Consider the following 18232-nt stretch of genomic DNA (forward strand, 5'->3'; position numbering starts at 1 on the left):
GGTGCTGTGTTTACGTCTTTGAAGCTGAGCGGTAAATTAAAAGAGGACATTTCTCTCTCATGTGGTTTTGGTTTGTTCTCCCCGATGTAGGATTTTAGTAAAAGCAAAAGATATACCAGTGGGAGTAGCTGGAGTCTCTTAGCGGCTGCAAAAACCAACACTTCACTCTGAAATGAAGGGGACATCAAGTGAGCTCATAAAACCAGACATTTAGATACATGGGGATTTATTCATAGTGCATATACTTCCTTTGCATATCATAAAAAATAGACATATATTTGTGCTTGTTTCTTTTTACAAATGTATACTGCATGGAACAAAAAATAGAAAGCCATTACGGAAATTGTATAATACATTTAAAAGAGGCTGTAAAACAGAAGATTTGTCACATTTTCATGATGTACTTGCATAAAGTTGAAAAGGCACCAGTATTTTGGTCGTGTAGAGTTGTTCTCATTAGATTATTGTAGCACAAACACATTGGCATGATAATAAGAGTACAGATTGGTCACAAGGTAAACAATATTTAAAATGTTTATGTTGCAACAAAGGCAAGAAATGTAACAGCATAAATAACATTGAAACAGTTTACAGTATCCTTCACAAATGTCTCCTCCTTCAGCGTTTCTCAAAGCTTTCTGCGACATCTCGCAGTGACTTCCTGGTTGAGGTAGTCGAGGAGGATTAGTGTTGAGTGCAAGGCCTCAGAGTGCGGTCAAGTTGTTCTTCGTTCTGGATGAGCACCAGGCGGGTGGAATCAGCTGTAAGCACCGTGTTTTTGTGTTTGCAGAGATGCGGATAAAAGGTCCACTTAAGGTTGAGCTACTCAGTGAGGGTTTTGGCCCCGTTGACTGCCGAATCCTCCAAGTCTGAACTGGTCAGCCGTTTGTGAGGAGCTGTGGCAGAGGAGGGAAAGAAGGAGAGAAACAAAAATTATATTCGCTGTGTGTCCATCACCCAGTCACACTCCAAAATGTGGAGTACTATATTCCCCCTGTTACCTGCCCAGACTGGACCTATAAAAGAGAAGGTGGTTGACAGCAATGTGTGGGAAATCGAACAAACACAGGAGCAGTCCATGTGCTGAGATTCAAACCTGCAGACTGTTTCACCACTAAGGTTCAGCCTTCAGGGTTTACCAGTGAAATCTTTTCTTCAAGGTTCCTCACATTTTCTATTTCCTTATGCATAAATCCAGACTTCTCGGTAGTTTTTCCAACCATATTTCAAACTCCAAATATGATTACAGTTGTTACATTCAGACTCAATAAGCCTCTGTGTTTCCAGGCTTTATATTTGGGATTAGATGACAATCAACGACCTGCCAAGAAAGGAAGCTATTCTTGTTTTATTTACCTGTAGCATATTAAATATATATTATTTTATTGTCCCCTCGTAATTTAACTGTCTTTAATAACTAATAAATACGTTTGTTTAAAAAGTCAATTAATTTAACAGTACTTAGTAATGATAACATACGTGGTATGTGGTGCTATTTTTATGCAATTGCAAAGAAAACTGAATAGTCGTAGTTATCTGGAAACAAATAGTTTCTGAACTCTTTTCTGTGTTCCCGAAAATTACCGTAAAATCCGAAATATAAGTCAACGCAAGTTATTTCAACACTATTTCAACTTATTTTCATTTGAAACACATTAAAAACACACAAATTACAGCCTACCATCTGTTTTCACCACGTCAAGTTTGTGATCTTGCTAGCTACCGGTGTGGTAGTCAAGCTCACGCTGGTTGTTGTTGCGGCTGTACTGGCGATCATGATGGAGCATGTCTTTGATAAAGCTTTAGCTAAGATTAAAGCGCCATCGTCTGGGTAAAACACAATAAAATACCTCTCTATGCATTTTATACTGGTATATTGGTCGCACGGGTATATAAGACGCAGCCCACTTTTTAAAATGTTTTCTGACACCTTAAAAATGTTCAGATAAGCACAATACGTGGACATGTGGGATTTATTTATATGCAATTGCAATAAGAAGCGAATAGTTGCAATAGTAATTCCCAAACTCTTTTTAATCTTAATTAATCTTAATCCAAAGTTTCCAAACTGTGTACGAACCCTGTTCAAAGAAAATGAAAACCAAAACTACAAGAAGGTTGCCAGAACTGCTGTCCTAGTCCTTCAACAGAAACTCAATCCTTCAGCTCATTGGTAGTTATTTCAATTCACGTGATGCTCGCGGTCACGACTCCTCCCACCACTCCAGCCAATGAATGAAAAGCTTGTGAACAGCTGCATATGAACAGTGGCATGCTTACTGATGTTGATGGAAGTTGTATGTTAATCATAACACCCCTCTACTCCATCCAATCAGAAATACTAGCTGAATGATTAGCTCCAACTGTTTCTGCCAAAGCAGTATTGTGTATTAACACTGGTGTTAAATTGCCATAGATATCTTTTGGCCACCATCATTCTTGGAGGTACAACAGACACAAAGCCTGAGAAAGTATTCTCCTCTCACACGGTGCCAAATATCAGTAAGCAGCTTAGGAAAGTGCTACAAGTGATTCTGGCTGCGAGCCACTGGCAGCGATACAGACAGACACACTTCCAAAGCACTGATGGAAACTTTCAGCTCTGGGAGCCAGGTGGAAATACTGAATAAAAAAAGTGACAGAGCTGCAACACTGCCACAGTAAAATTCATCATGTATTATTATGTGTATCACAACTTTAGATTTATAAACTGCACTGTGGAACTCAGCAGGGCTGAAACAAACACACAGCTGCATTATCCATTTCCCCGAGCTCGCCCACTTTGACAGAACAATATTAAGGAACTGAGATAAGATTCATTCATATCATTGTCATGAACAATAACCTGGATTTTCATTTTACCCACCCAACCGTTGTTCAGATTCTGTTGTACAAAATATGAAAAAACACCGGTATACGTTCAAATGATCTGGCAATGCAAACATGCAGAAAAACGTGCCTGCCATCAAGATATAGATGAGCTGTCGGAGTGCAGTTTGTAGCTTCAGCATCTAAATACTCACACAGTGTGTCTGATCTCAGTGAGCTGCTTAGGAATGCGCTGGGGTCTTTGATGGAGGAAGAAAGAGCAGCCAGTCTCAGGCTCCTGGAGGTGGCGTCCAGCTTCTCGTCCTGGAAGACAAAGGAACACAGTAAATGACGAGGGTGAGAGCCTACAGCCGTGCCAGCACCACTGTGAGGCTGTAATGCACGTTGATTATTTTCAGAGCTTTAGTTCAGCAGAATTAAATTAAAAAGAATTCAATGTCTCAAGTGTTATTGGATGGATTTATAGGAAATGTGGTGCTCACAGGAAAAAATCACTTAAATTTGTTCCTGCAAAATTAATGTGATTCAAATTTCCTTCAGCTGTACTTTCTTTAAAGGGCCAGTTTGCTGATTTTCAACATCAGCCCTATCATGCTATTATGGGGAGCTAACGCCATTATGGTAGGAAAAAATGCAAACTGGCTCTGTGCCTCTGGAGGACGCTATCCGTTTCTCCAATAGGCCCTGAAAACCTCTGCCAGACTACGTAAAACACGTCATCTGGCGGAGGCCAGGGAGCTTACTAAACTACACTTCCTCAATCTAGGACGCCCGCCTACGATGTTGTGTCTCGTTCAAAATCATCAGGTTTGAAATGTAGACTGCAGACCTGAAGATTTTTAGACGATCCACCGGTATATTCTCATCGTATGTCAGATTCTGTGCCGCTCTGAGCCGTTGCCTCGTCTCTCGTTTGGCCGCTCCTTTCAGAGGGAGAGGCGCAATGCACCCTGGGTGTTGTAGGACTGTAGAATGGGCGAAACCACGAGCTGTTTGTACAACTTTCTCCACAGCTCTGGCACCAATTTCAAATATTATTGCTTCTATTGATTACAGAGAACACAAACTTTGATTGACAGTGGCTTTTTCCAGGGGATAATTGCTCCTTTAAGTGCTAAGGAGCCAATCCCTCAAGGACGTTGCAAAGTTGCGATTCAGCAAATTCACGCAACCTTTTCGTGACCTTGTGTTGAATCTATTGACCAATCAGAGGCTGTGTTTCTAACTTTCCACTAACCAGAGGCCCTGTTACAAATGGGAGTCAGTTTTGATCTCAAAGAGTGTTTTACAGTGAGATGCTGTCTGTTATCATTGGTTTTATACCAGCGTAGAACAATTAGATCCTTGAGGGACCGATTAGCAAACGTTAACATACTAAAACGCCTCATGAAGAGGGTAAACATAGAAGACATTATACCTGCATGGAAGCATTGTCCTTTTGTCCTGGTATAACCTTTCAGCTAAAAACACTGTAGCACTCCTAGTATGGCCGCAGAATCAAATACCCCATTCAGACTGACACTGTGTCCGCGTTTATTAGAATGGGGTCAATGTCAGCCAGGCTACCTTAAAGACCCTCCTCCTGACAGGAGTTAGAAGAAGCCCAGTTTTGGTGACCTAATTTCCAGGAAAAGAACTTTCATGATAATACTAATGTTTCGACGCCACTTCACTGACTTGCAGAAAAGAAAGAGACAGGAAGGGGGATGAGAGAGTGAAATAAAGTGCACATGTGGGCGATCAAGAGAGGGAGCAGTGCCTGTGGACGGTCAGAGATGTAAAACTGAAAATTAACTTTTCATCTGAAAGTTGATGAAATTCAGTTGAACTCTCAGTGTATGGATCTACATCGCAGTCCAGAGTCTCTGCTGACAGTGATATCGATCAGTGAAGGCGGGTCGGCTCATTATCATCACTCCTCATAAAAATAACTACATATGCATGCACTTATATCAAAAGAATGCACCTAATTATAGGTGAAGTATATTAGCTGTGTTGTACTAAAGTGTTATCATCAAGCCGACTGAATATAATGCAGCCACTTCAATACAGCCATGTCCCTTATAAGGCTAAATTTACAATGTAAAATTACCAGCACAAGCCTGACTGCGCGAACAGCCCTGCAGAAGCCAGGCTTACAGTAATGCACTTTATAGATATGAGAGATTTCAGCCAAATGTTTAACTACTTGCTTGGACATCCTGAGTGCTCTCCAGAGTGATGAAATATTCTGTTTGGGCTGTGAGCGATTTAAGGTCTTCTATGAACTGTGGTCTGATAAAAGCTTCTTTTACAGACATTTATTTGCCTGTAAACATGCAGGCAAAAGTGTCCCAATGTAAACAGCCCTCTTTATAGTTTGAGATTTTCTTTTTCAGGGCTGGTCAAGTCACTGCTGTCGCCTGAAGTCTGACACATAATACAGTGTGTTTTTTTAGGTCGTTAACATTACAGATGTCCTGTGATTACAGGACAGGCACTGACCCTTAGAATAATTAAGTGCCTGAATAGAGCTTTAGAAACTGATGTTCCAGGCAGAGACTACATTTAGTGCCGAAGCGGTTTGTTGTTGTTTTGGCAATGCTGACTCTGATCAAGATAGAATTCTTGTAAAGACATTGCATCCGGCTTTTCTCTTAAACAAACCCCGGGTGGGCAGCGGCTATTAAACTAATGCAATCACCACTTATCGCTCAACATGGGAGCCGTTTGGCAAACCGACGGGGCAATCTGGCAGATTAAAACCATTTAAAAAGTGACTGTATGGCTGTTTAGGGGAGGTTGCAAACTGCAGCTGGCAATCAGCTGTCAACAATGATGTCTTGATAGCTCCCCTGGCTGCTTTATAGCACCGAAGAAGACTGTAGCAATTAAGAGTGAGTGGTAAAATTCAGGTTTTGTTTGAGTGTCATTGCTTGCACTTGTCCCACTCTGACCATCCATGATGCATTACCATTATGTGAAATTATTCATTTATTCATACAAGTTGCAAATTAGGAGCAGGGCACACATTGGCAGCAGTGTGGGCGAGCCAGACTCATAAATGGCTCTCAAAGTCAGGCTATCCTGATCCAAACGGCTGCTGTTTGAACAAAGCAGTGCAATTAGTGACTGAAATAGAAAAGGTGTGGGTTGCTGTTTGGGAGTACGGGCTTTCGTAAGGCATTATAAAGCTCATTTTGCGAGGGTATAGAATTGCACGTGTCTGTCTGCGTGCCTGTCGTACCCTGTACTCCTGGATTCTGCGTTTGGACTCGTCCAGCTGGTGCTGCAGGTCCCAGACGATCTCTTTGTATTTGGTGTGGCGCTGCTCCACAATGTCCCTCTGCCGCTGTGACTCCTGAAGGCACACAATGAAGGCTGTGTCATTATAAACATATCAGAGACACCTGTCCAGGCCGACAGGACACCCAACTGGTCTTGATTATTTTTTTGATCGTTTTCAACTTCATTGTTTAAAAGATCAAAGAAATCAGGAAAAACAAGTCGAGCCAGAGTAAGCATCGCTTCAGCTTGCAGCCCTCAAATCCCTGCTGAGACGAGTCAGAGATTTTTAACCTGACAGCCCAAGTAATTGAAGGGTGAATTAAAGGGTCTGCTTGTTTAGGAGGGGAGGAGACCTGCTGATAACTTAGCTCTTTGTTAAACCCCTCTTAAAATACGTGCACTGTAGGAATCCTGAGCCAAAAACAGACTGAGCACTTACAAACAGTTAACTGCAGCTCAGCTTGCAGGCTCACTGACATCCTGTGTCTGCGTTCTCCAAGAGCGATGAAAAACACAGACTTTCAAAGTAATGCTGCTTTATTTAGTGTTTAAAAACTGGATTTGTGTGTTTTAACAGGAGGAGACCTCTGTAGATGATTTGCCTCTAGCCAAAAACCTTGTGAACGATGAACACTGAAGAGTCATTCTGGGACTCAGTTTAAGTGTTCAGTCTGTCATGCTGTTGATCCTGCTGTGCTTTGTGTGATGATCCAACTGACAAAATGCCAGTCAACTCAAGGTTTCCTCGACTAATGATTCTAATCGTTGACTTTTTAAAGACCAGCTCCAGTTTATTTTTTTTCAGCAAATAAGTTTAATTTTCTTGTAAAAATCCTCCCAAGGCGTCTCCTCCTTCTCCCTCATTAAAGATTCCCGACTCTGTATAGCCCCACCCACTATGTACATTTCCAACAGCACCCTCCGTCACGAAAACAAAACCAGCTCTGCCATCGTTTAGTGGCAACTTGTTGGAGCTTAGCTAGCTTGAAAAGTAGTAATTAGTAGTAGTAACGTTAACGTTAGTAGTCAGTAGTGAGTTTGCAAAAATGTTGCAGCTGGCTGTTCCATTGCTGAAGTGGTTGCCGTAGGTTACACATAATGATATGCATTAGGGATGCACAATATTGGATTTTTTTGCCAATATCCGATATGCCGATATTTTCCAATCCTTTTTGCTGATTTCAATACATATACATAAGGCACATGTTTTTTTCCACCTTACTGCAGGGAACATCAAGTCTCCCCTGTACTGGAGTTAATATCATGCCTGTCGTGTGTGCGTCCATGAATGTGTAAGTTAGTTTTGCACTGATGTTTATTTTACACTCTGTTAGCGTTGGCTTTGGCTTTGGCTACAGGTGTATTTTCAGCGTGTTTGATTTTAAGTCTGGTGAAATGACAATTTGTGAGTAAGCCGATATGTCAATTTGCAAGCCATAATCTGCTGTTACCGATAACGTGCCGATAAAATCGTGCATCCCTAATAATCATAGCGTCACCCCGTCCATTAACGGGATTGGCTCCTTAGGTTTGTGACGTCTCAAACCTGCCAATCTGAAAACATGTTGTTCAGCCTGTCCTTGGTACACTGCAGTTTGAAAGCAGACAGGCCCAGCCATGGAGATGACTGCTGATGTTGTCCCTGATATGTCTTGTAGCACATGAAGAACACCACATGGAGATGGAGATGGTTGATCTAAGGACATCTTAACCACTATAATAAATAAACCCACCTCCAGATCTTTGAAGTTTTCCATCAGACATTGTCTCTCTGGAATCGACTCCAAGTGGTCCAGGGCTACTCTTGTGTTCTGGATACCAAACATACACAAACACACACCAGATCAGTTCATTTACGTAGCATTATTAGTTTCTTAGTTTGTCTGACATCCTTTTTAGCAATTTAGCAATTATTATCATGACATATTTTAAAGAGATTAAACTGAGAAATCCTTGCCACGATGTGCTGCAATAAAAAAAATCAATCATCCGGAAGTAAAAATATTGTGACTAAGAAGGAGTGGCAAGAGACTGTAGCCCAAAGCACCAAGACCACAGATGCTTGTTTAATTGACTGATTTTCATTCTAAATGTCTTCTGTTTTCTTTTTAACAACAAACAAATCAAGTACAGTGTCCCCAAATCATTAATTACAATGCACTCTGTGAGACAAGCAGAAAGCACTGTGAAGAATGAGCTACATAGTAAATGGAGAGTAATCCAGGGGTAAATAGTGGGGCTACATCCCTCAAATGCCTTCTCTGTGCTCCTTTCATGTTTTCTCTCTTAAAATCAGACGAAACATGAAAGGAAGAGAGGCGGGTTAGGAAGAGTCAATGAAACAAACATTTGGTAAAATGAGACATGGTTCTCAGTCAAAGGTCACCTAAAGTGATGATTGACTGATGAAGCCTGCACAGCTGGATCAGCTGTCTGTGGGCTCTTCGGCCGCTACTGATGCCTTTGGGTTCTACATCCTATTATCTCTGCAAATAGAAAGGTGCAAAGCTGATATTGTTAGCACTGTTATGTTTTATTAATGTTCCTCATATGACTGTACAGATTGTGAAATATTAGACTCTATACAAAATGCATTGTTCCTTAAAATGCACAACTTTATTCAGACTTCTAGATAGATTTATATAGACTTTGTTCAGACTTGTTTTCGGATCATATCTGCACAGATCCACCAAAATGTATATTAGTAAATACATATTTCTCTATATGCTCAGGCGCTTAATCTACTATGTTGTAGTTAAAAAAAAATGTCATTAGCTGCTTAATGCAGGAGGGTGCAGAAACATCGACACATTCATTTTAATGTATTTGAAGATAACACTGATGCCTGCTTTGTTTGTTTTTTGACTGAGGATGCACATTCCTGCTGCTCACACTATTCTGTCTGTGTTGGAATTTACCAGGAAAATTATTAGGGATGCAAAAATGATTGGATTTTCACGTTTCTGAGAGCACCTGAATGCAGCATCCCCCTGAAACTCGGCAGTGAGGGAGACACGCCCGGACTTGTTTACTGCACCTACTACGGAGACGTCAGTGATGGCAGACTGACTCTTTATATCGTGTGTGCCTCCATTAATATGTAAGTTTGTTTGCCTTAATGTTTATGTTACACTCTGTTAGCGTCGGCTTTGGCTGCGAGTGTATTTTCAGTGTATTTGATGTTGTTAAGTCCGGTAAAATGACGAGAATGTGAGCTAACTGTTAGCTAGTGAAGAGTTGTGAACTTCTATTCATTGGCTCGAGTTTCTGTGACTTTTTCGGGGGCTTTCACATTAGGGACCCGGGCCCGTATCCGAGTACACTTGACCCTAAAGTCCAGTCCAATCCAGTTTGTTTGATAAGTGTGAACACTGTGTACTGTCGGCTCCATTGTATGGGCTTGGGATCATGAGATTTGCACGCTGTGCTACACTGAACAAGAACATAAACATTGCTCCGTTGTTGATGGTACTCTTCTTCTTCTCCTTGTTTTTAAGGTGCATTACCGCCACCTTCTGCTTTGGAGTCCTACCGCAAGTGTACTCGGGTACGGAACGAAATTATTAATGTGAAAGCTGACCGGCGGGGGAGAGGAGAGGGCTGGCAATCGTACTCAGGCACGGTATGAAGCAATAAATATTGTGAAAACACTCTAGTAGCCATAATCTGCAGACACCGATAACGTGCCGATAATATTGTGCATCCCTTAAAATTACGAATGTAGCAACAAACGAAGTAGAAAAGATTGCAAGCCCGGAAGTAGACAATGCAACATTTTAAATGTCATTAAAAAAATGCAGATTTAAACAAGGAAGGGAGCTTAGTGAACACATTCATTAGACCTCCAGAGACACACACAATATGCATTTAGTTACGAAACACTGAATGAAAAAACGACTTGTTTCAAAGGTGCCCTGTGGAGTTTTCCTATAAATATACAACACTTGCACTATGCCACTGCCTTCTCCTAGCTCTGAAGCTTCACTAGAAGAATACGATGATGAATTGTAGACTAATTGGAATATACAGAAGATATGGATTAACGGTAGAAAGGATGATTGTGCTGCAGGGACGATGAGAATGTTTCTATGAGCGATCTGTCACATTTCTTGACATTTCATTGTAACGGTTTTGAAGGTACTTTAATTAGAGCTGCCATCCTCATCATGGAGAGAAAGATGCACTACAGCTGACAGGCGGAGAATAACAGGTTTTTTTTATTTATTATTATTAGTGTTATTATCATTATGATGGCTTTTCTGCCTTTATGGGACAGTAACCCTAATTCTTTTAACATACAACTCCTCTAACAACAGCTCTAGGTAATGTTGGTGCTTGGTGTCTGTTCCCAATATGAGCCCTTCTTTAAAGGTATGGTAGTCTATACAACACCCATTCAAACAGTTTGTATCACGTTCATAAAGGCTGCAGTATGAATTAGAATCGTATGATCACATGATGTCATACTGCCTGGTCATCTCCAGAGCTAAGCGAGGACTTTCGTTACAACACCGCCAGTCTGATCTTTGATCAACTAACTACTCTTGTCGCACTCAAGTCTATTCATCCCTCCACTGTATGTTTCAATAGCCTTCCCATTCCCATTCAGACGCAGCCTTTAGGCATCAAAAGAACCGGTTGTTACGAGGCGTCACGCCAATTGCCACACTGAATGGCACGCTGACACACAAGTAAGACTCGCTGTTTGATCGCCACCACCCAGGCTGAGTGGAGGATGGGTCGATTCATCCTGCAGCTGTGCTGATGCAGTAAACAGAAATTATTTGACTTGAAAGCGGTCCGAGGGATTTCCCCTTTCTTTTTTAACTGCAACTAATTGAAGGTATAATTGTGATAGATCGACAGCCTGCATTAGACAGCTTCATCTATTTAATGTTTTTCAAGAGAGTAAAAAGCGCTTAGGTCAATGAAACCTTTCAGCAGTGCTCAGTAATTTCAGCCTGACATCTAAAAGCTGAATGTTAACTGTTTGGATGGTGAGGTCAATACTGTATTGTCAGTGCAGCTTGGTTATTAACCCCATCAGCAAGACTTATGATGATTAACAGAGCTGTGAGCCTTGACTAAAGCAATCATTTCTCACCCTGTGTTTGCCTCTACGGGCTGCAAAACAAACATAGCCTGAGGTGAACCTGCCTACACGTCTGCATCGAATCATGCTGAGAGTCAACATGGTTTCTAATTATTTAACAACTCAGGGGCACTACATAACTCCGGGCTGTCTTAAGCTGAACGTACACACTTATTTTCTTTACATTCATTAATTACTTTGATGAGAAATTAATCAAACCTTACCATCTCCAGATCCAAAACACGATCCTGGTATGACACAGAAAAACAGCATTAGTTTAAATGCATACAAAAATGAAAGATAACAATAACCTACAATGATTATTCAAACTGAGCCACACAGTGAGGTCAGGTAACTGCTATAAATGGTGGATAAGCAGAGAAAAAAGAAGTGTATGTGGGAGAACGATGACAGAAGGGGGGCTGTAGTGCTTCAACAAATATGTAACAAGGGAGGAAAATGCAGGGGCTATGGAGAGTCTGAAGCACACAACAGGCTTCTTATCACACACGCAGACACACAAAGACAAACGGCTCCCGCCGCTCATGCAGCTCCTGACTGATGTTCCCTCTCTAACGATGCATAAGTGATGCTATGCCTCTTATCTGCCACTCAAACACACACCTGCTCTCCCCCTCAGACAGCTGCCACCCCCCCCTCTGCCTGTTATGTGTTGCCGGTTTGTATCAAGGGGACTTTCTTTTCCTCAGCACATCCCACCAACCTTTTTTCCCCCTTACTCGTGCACATCCCTCACTCTCCATCTCTCTCTCCTCATCCTTCATAATTAAAAGCTTGACTGGGTCTGAGAGGGCTGATTAATCGCACACGAGATCTGGCAGGTGCCATCATGCAGCCACAGTCGGGACCCCGGTATCGAACACAACTACTCTCACGTTCACAGAGGTGCAAACACACACTGGGAAAGGACAAATGATTAGCTGACATTTTAGTGTGTGTGTCTTGCTTTTTAATGGCGAGTAAAGGCCCGGTGAGGCGCAGGGGGCCAGTCCAATCCAGACAAGGTGAGTTGGTGGCCTGCCAAGTGTAAATGCTGCAGCACTGCAAGACAGAGACAAGGCCTCTGGTGGCTTTTAAACTCCAAGGCCTCGTGTCTGCAGTAATTAGCTACTTGTCCGAGCAAGGCTGCAAGGAGTCTGTCAGGCCGACGGCTGTGTACTAATGTGTGTAGCACTGCATCACAGAACTCCGATGACTGAGGGCCAGCGTTAACTCAATAACAACCCAACAGATATACACAAGAAACAATAATTTAAAGGCTGCGTGTATGAACAAAAATAGTACAACAACTGACAATAGTTGTTGCTGTGTGGCCTCTTTGAAATAAGGGCAGCTGGATAATTAAAATACACTATTTACAGTGCTGACTTACAGTCATAAAATGCACAGAAGTACAGACAAAGATTAGTAAAGACATATAATGCTTACCTGAAGGCTCCTCATTTCATCCTCCTTCCTGCGACTCTTCTCCAAAAGCTCTGAAAGAAAAGCATTATGTAAGTTGTTTTATAAATTCACACGTATACAAGAGCTTGACCAGCACGAGACTTACACCAATACAGATTTTATAGGGGAAATATTCACTGATTATGATACAGTGTGCGATTATAATAAATTTTGTGCCGGAATTGCACTGAATTTGTTCAGAAGTTTTCAGAAGGCAACTTTCTTTCAAGTGATAATCTCAAAGATCTCAGTTTCGTTCCCTTTGGCGGCACCTATGGCGATAAATGGTAATTGCGGGAGCACACTTCCCAGATATCCAAACAGTGTCGCATGTGTGACGTCCACGGTTGGCTCCGGTTGTAACTCTTGATTTTCCTCGCTGACGGTCGCTTTCCTTTTTAGACTGTTTGCCTTCATCTGAGTGTCAAATTTGTTTCTTTTTCTTTGGATTTTCACTTATTTCTGAAGTTGTATCTGTAGTCATCGATCTTTTCTTTGTTTGTTCAGCCATAGTAGATTACTGTTTACTCGCAACACTTGCAGAGACCGTAAAAGCAGCTGCTTAGCTCCGCCTACTCTCTCTGGCAGACCAACCACTGCTGGGTGATGGAAAACACGTCACTAACCGCTTGTGATTTTTTCTGGGTATATCGCTACAGACACCCGGTCCATAATTATACTATATAATATATATATATATATTATATATATTAATTATACTATATAATATATATATATATATATATATATTAATTATGGACTGTGTGTCTATAGTATATACTGCAAATGCAAAGGCTTTCATCAATGGGCCATAGGCTCAATCACTATTATGTTACCTCATTCAGTGATAGAGACTTAACAGACATTTATTTATATGGAAATCTTCGATTAATCACTTTTAACAACTTTATAAAGCATTATTCCACATTTTTATACCATGTCAACTTATTCTAGTGCCTCAATCTGCTCAGCTGTGAGGCAGACAGTGCTGAGAGTTGTAAACAATAGAATCAGAATCAATCCCTCTGCTTTTCATATCACATATTTTAGAAAACATAAACACTGATGCCCATATATCTGTGATATGCTCTTATCTGCCGCTAATATCGTCCAGGCTCGTATTTATTCAAATGTATGTTTTGTTGAAAACTTTCTTTTTCATATATCTATATATCTTAACTGTATGCTTGCCCCTGAATGAAAATACTAAGTGTACTTATATAGTGCTTTTCTAGTCTTGCGACAACTCGAAGCGCTTTTACACTACGACACATTCACCCACTCACCAACTGATTGCTGAGGCTCCTACGTAAAGTCCCAACTGTCTATCAGTCATCACATTCACACACTGCTGAGCACCAGGAGCAATTTGGGGTTCAGCGTCTTGCCCAAGTACACTTCGACATGTTTACCGAGGGAGCTGGGGATCGAACAACCAACCCTCAGATTTAAAGAGGACTCTACCACTGAGCCACAGCCGCCCCTAGACACGTGCCAAGCATCTGAACCTTTGTAGCAAATAATTAGAACAGTTGCGCTTGGCTTAAAAGGCTCTGCTGTTTGAGTGAGCTCTCGACGAATCAATGCAGCACCGGAAGAGCTAATCCCCTCTTAATAAACACATACACAAACATTTTATCTGACTTACATCAACAGCAAATATTGTACAAATAAGGAGGAAGTTAGGTGGAAATGATGTTTCAGCAGAGTAATGGTGAAAAGAGTCAGGTTATAAATCCTGCACGGTACATCTGTACTAATGAATCCACTAATTGTCAAGTGTTAATGAAATAGATGATGCCAAACAGCTAAATCAACTTCAAACTAACACACCAGAATACTAAAGAAAAACAGAAACAGTGTATTGATTATGTGATGAATGTTACTCAAATACTGGTGTTTTACTTTTACCCAAACAGGAAGGAGAAACTCTGGTGTTCCTATAAACAATAAACGTAATTGTTTTTAATCACAGTCACTGATTGTTTGCTTAATGAGGTGTTAATTTAGAGGAATAGCTCCGATTTGATTTAGCATTTTAGTTTTATTAGACAAATGCCACAGAACTTACTTTGTCTGGCGTTACATCAACCACAGCAAGCTCTGTGCAAACTGTTTTAATTAAAGGGTGGGAATAATGAAAAGAAGAAAATGTTCAAAAACATTTTTTTTCCATTAATCATTGTGAAGTATAATCATAACTTATTATTCTTCCAATATGCTCACTCTTGGATCAGTATTTTGTTTAAAATAGCTGCTGCTTCAAACATGACTCAGTCTAACTAACAATAGATAAAGCTCTTCACTGACACAAGGACCATAACACTGATGTCACTTTTCTGAAAGTAAACAGCAGATTATATAAATGTGTGAACACTCATAACTTGTAATCCTCCTTTTCTGTTTGATTGTTCCCAAGTTCAATATTTACCAGAGTGACTGAATCTCCACCTCCTCATGCGAGTGTGCATTCAGCCATACATCTGATCACACTGACCAACACACTTGACTTACACTCATCAGCCATAACATTATGACCACTGACGGGTGAAGTGAATAACATTGACTTTCTATTAACATCGGCACCTGTCAGTGGGTGGGATATGTTAGGCAGCAAGCGTTTTGTCCTCGAAGGTAATGTGTTGGAAGCAGGAAAAATGGGCGAGCGTAAGGATGTGAGCGACTTTGACAAGGACCAAATTGCGATGGCAGGACGACTGGGTCAGAGCATCTCCAAATCTGCAGCTCTTGTGGCGTGTTCCAGGTCTGCAGAGGTCAGGACATACCAAAAGTGGTCCAAGGAAGGACAACTAGTGAACAGGAGACAGAGTCATGACGCGCTAGGTGAGTGAAGGCTCGCCCGTGTGGTCCGATCCAACAAAAGAGCTACTGTAGCTCAACTACTGAAAAAGTTAAAGCTGGTTCTGATACAAAGGTGTCAGAACACACAGTGCATCACAGTTGCCTATTGGGCTGCGTAGCCGCAGACCGGTCAGAGAGCCCATGCTGACCCCTGTCCACCACCTTAAGCGCCTACAATGGGCAACAATTTTTCCTGCCATTCATGTGGATGTTACTTTGACACGTACCACCTACCTAAACATTGTTGCAGACCAAGTAGACCCCTTCATGGAAACAGTATTCCATAATAGCAGTGGCCTCTTTCAGCAGGATAATGTGCCCTGCCACATTAAATGGTTGAGGATGGTTTGAGGAACACGACAACATTCCCCAGATCTCAATCCAATCGATCATCTGTGGGATGTGCTGGACAAACAAGTCCGATCCATGGAGGCCGCACCTCAACTTACAGGACTTAAAGAATCTGCTGCTAACGCCATGGTGCCAGATACCTCAGAACACCTACAGAGGTCTAGTGGAGTCCATGCCTCGACAGGTCAGGGCTATTTTGGCGGCAAAAGGGACCTACACAACATTAGGCTGATCAGTATATATACTTACTCACACATCGTTTCAGGCTGCAGACAAATCTCTAGTGTCTCCAACCTCTGGTTAAGCCTGTTGAAATCTACCTTTAAAGCAGGCACAAGAGAGTTGGTATTGGTAATCCACTGTTGTTCCCTTCGCTGACTCACGTCCAGTCACATCTCACCCACAGATAGAACTACTGTTATCTACACATCCAGTGCTGTTTTTTTTAAAAGAGAAAAGCCAATAGAGAGCACAGTGCAAGTGATGAAATCTCTGAAAATACATGGGCTGCAAGCACAATTGAACAATACTAAATTCACTGTGAGAAAAAAACACTGTATATCAGACAGGATTGCAGAGAGTGCTCCTGTTACCAGTCGATCGACTGAGACGAGTAGACATCAAGGAAAAGGGTAAATAAATCTCATAATATTACAATTTCCAGCTTGATTATATAAATGAGAAAAACAAGGATCTGTTTTGCTGGGTAAACAGACATTATTAGTGCTTGCCGCGCATGGTTGAGTTTATTGATTTACTGTTGCACATGCATTGTGTCTATACTGCTTATCATAAATGTAGATGTTCACACTGTATGCTGCTAGGGAATCTTTAAAGCTCTTGTGAGGAGTTTTTTACTGGTTATAATTCTGATTACTCTATATGACCTACAAAAGCAAACCATCAGCGACAAGATTGATTATTTCTATATAGTTATTTTTAATGCCTGAAACCGCTGAGGGGGGTAGGTGTCAGATGATACATGCCTTTGTTTACATTTTCCAGGGCAAAAACTTTAAGTGAGTGATACATATGACTGTTAAAGAAAGCAGGATAAGATTTTTTGTTAAAAACCACCTGTATGGGGCGCTGGTTTAGCTCAGTTGGCAGAGTCGGCGCCCCATATACAGAGGCTACAGTCCTCGTCGCACTGAGCGCAGGTTCGACTCCCAATCTACCGATCTATTTGGTACAAACTCCCTACATTTCCTGTCTCACGTAATGAAGGCAAAAAGCCAGAAAAATAATCTTTAAAAAAACAAACACCTGTACAATCCTGCATGTACAGGACAAAATTAGCAACAAGATAAGAGGTACGATGTTGACCACAGGGGGCGCCAAAATCAACACAAAACGAAAGCTCCTCACAGAAGCTTTAATCATGCTCTGCAGTAACTTAACAAGCAAACTCACTGAGCGAACACGTTACAGAGAAGAAGCCATATTCAAAGCTCAGTTGATAAAATCATAATTTGCACGCTTTCCTTTTAAATAAGCAGATCTTGTAGCTGACACACAGATTACTCTTAGGTCTAATTACTGAAGAGACCATATCAGTGCTACTGCCTGCAGTGAAGACCGACGAGGCAGCTTCTGTCAAAGGGGTGATAGGGTACAAAGACAGAGGGAACTGTGCGTTTCCAAAAGGGGGTCTGAGGCTGGATCAACAGCTGGCTTATCTGAATGTAGCAAAGTGGAAATGCAAAACAGTGGTTCTGCCAGGGCTCTTCAAGCTCTGCAGTACGACGTTTCTCACTAAAAAACAATGCGACATTACAGACTGTTGATTTTCTCTGTGCACAAGTCTTCCATTTTCTTGTCCATGTGTCCCTTTCGCTCTCTCCGTGTGTCTTTTAACTCTCTTATCTGTTAATGGAACACAAATGAGGCCCGTTTCCTGTATTGTGAACGTGACGGGCTAAAAACAAGTTGTTCTCTCTCCTGCAGTTACAGCTCATTAAGAGAAAAAAGGGACTTGAGACGGGCAAAAAAAACAAACGCTTTTCTATAGAAGTCTCAAAGTTCAGACACATTAAGAAGCTGTTGTCCAACATTTGTAACCATAAACAGACAGTGCAGCAGGCTTAAAGACAATGGCTCAAATAGTCAGGCACAGACACCCATATTAACATGCATCCATTACAGCAAAACACAAAAACGTCATCATTTTCATTTAGAGCGTGCTGTAGCGTTCGTGCTGTTTAAACAGCAAAAATGTAACCACAGGGTTTGTTTTCAATATTTTTTGATACCACATATTATCTGACTCATAAAGAAAATAGAGCCTGATTAGTGTCCCACGATGCTGTGCCGTACAAATATATTTAGCGTAGGTTGTGTGCGTAATCTGCCTGCTCTAATGAC

General features: G+C 41.4%; 1 protein-coding gene across 1 annotated transcript in view; it reads right to left on the reverse strand.

Annotated features, from left to right (window-relative positions):
- Positions 1–666: 666 nt before the first annotated feature.
- LOC138585227 (centrosomal protein of 128 kDa) overlaps positions 667–18232 on the reverse strand; it is a 47304-nt gene continuing 29738 nt past the window's right edge. Inside the window, exons 20-25 of the mRNA XM_069657520.1 lie at positions 12638–12687; positions 11413–11436; positions 7830–7907; positions 6056–6169; positions 3024–3132; positions 667–896 (exon numbers count right to left, since the gene is read on the reverse strand). Of these exons, the coding sequence (XP_069513621.1) occupies positions 823–896; positions 3024–3132; positions 6056–6169; positions 7830–7907; positions 11413–11436; positions 12638–12687 (449 nt within the window). The 3' untranslated portion in view covers positions 667–822. The remainder of the gene's footprint in view (positions 897–3023; positions 3133–6055; positions 6170–7829; positions 7908–11412; positions 11437–12637; positions 12688–18232) is intronic.

This window comes from Semicossyphus pulcher, unplaced genomic scaffold, assembly GCF_022749685.1.
Source record: "Semicossyphus pulcher isolate SPU_LCO1_2020_fin unplaced genomic scaffold, fSemPul1.0.p SCAF_11, whole genome shotgun sequence".
In the NCBI taxonomy this organism is placed as follows: Eukaryota; Metazoa; Chordata; class Actinopteri; order Labriformes; family Labridae; genus Semicossyphus; species Semicossyphus pulcher.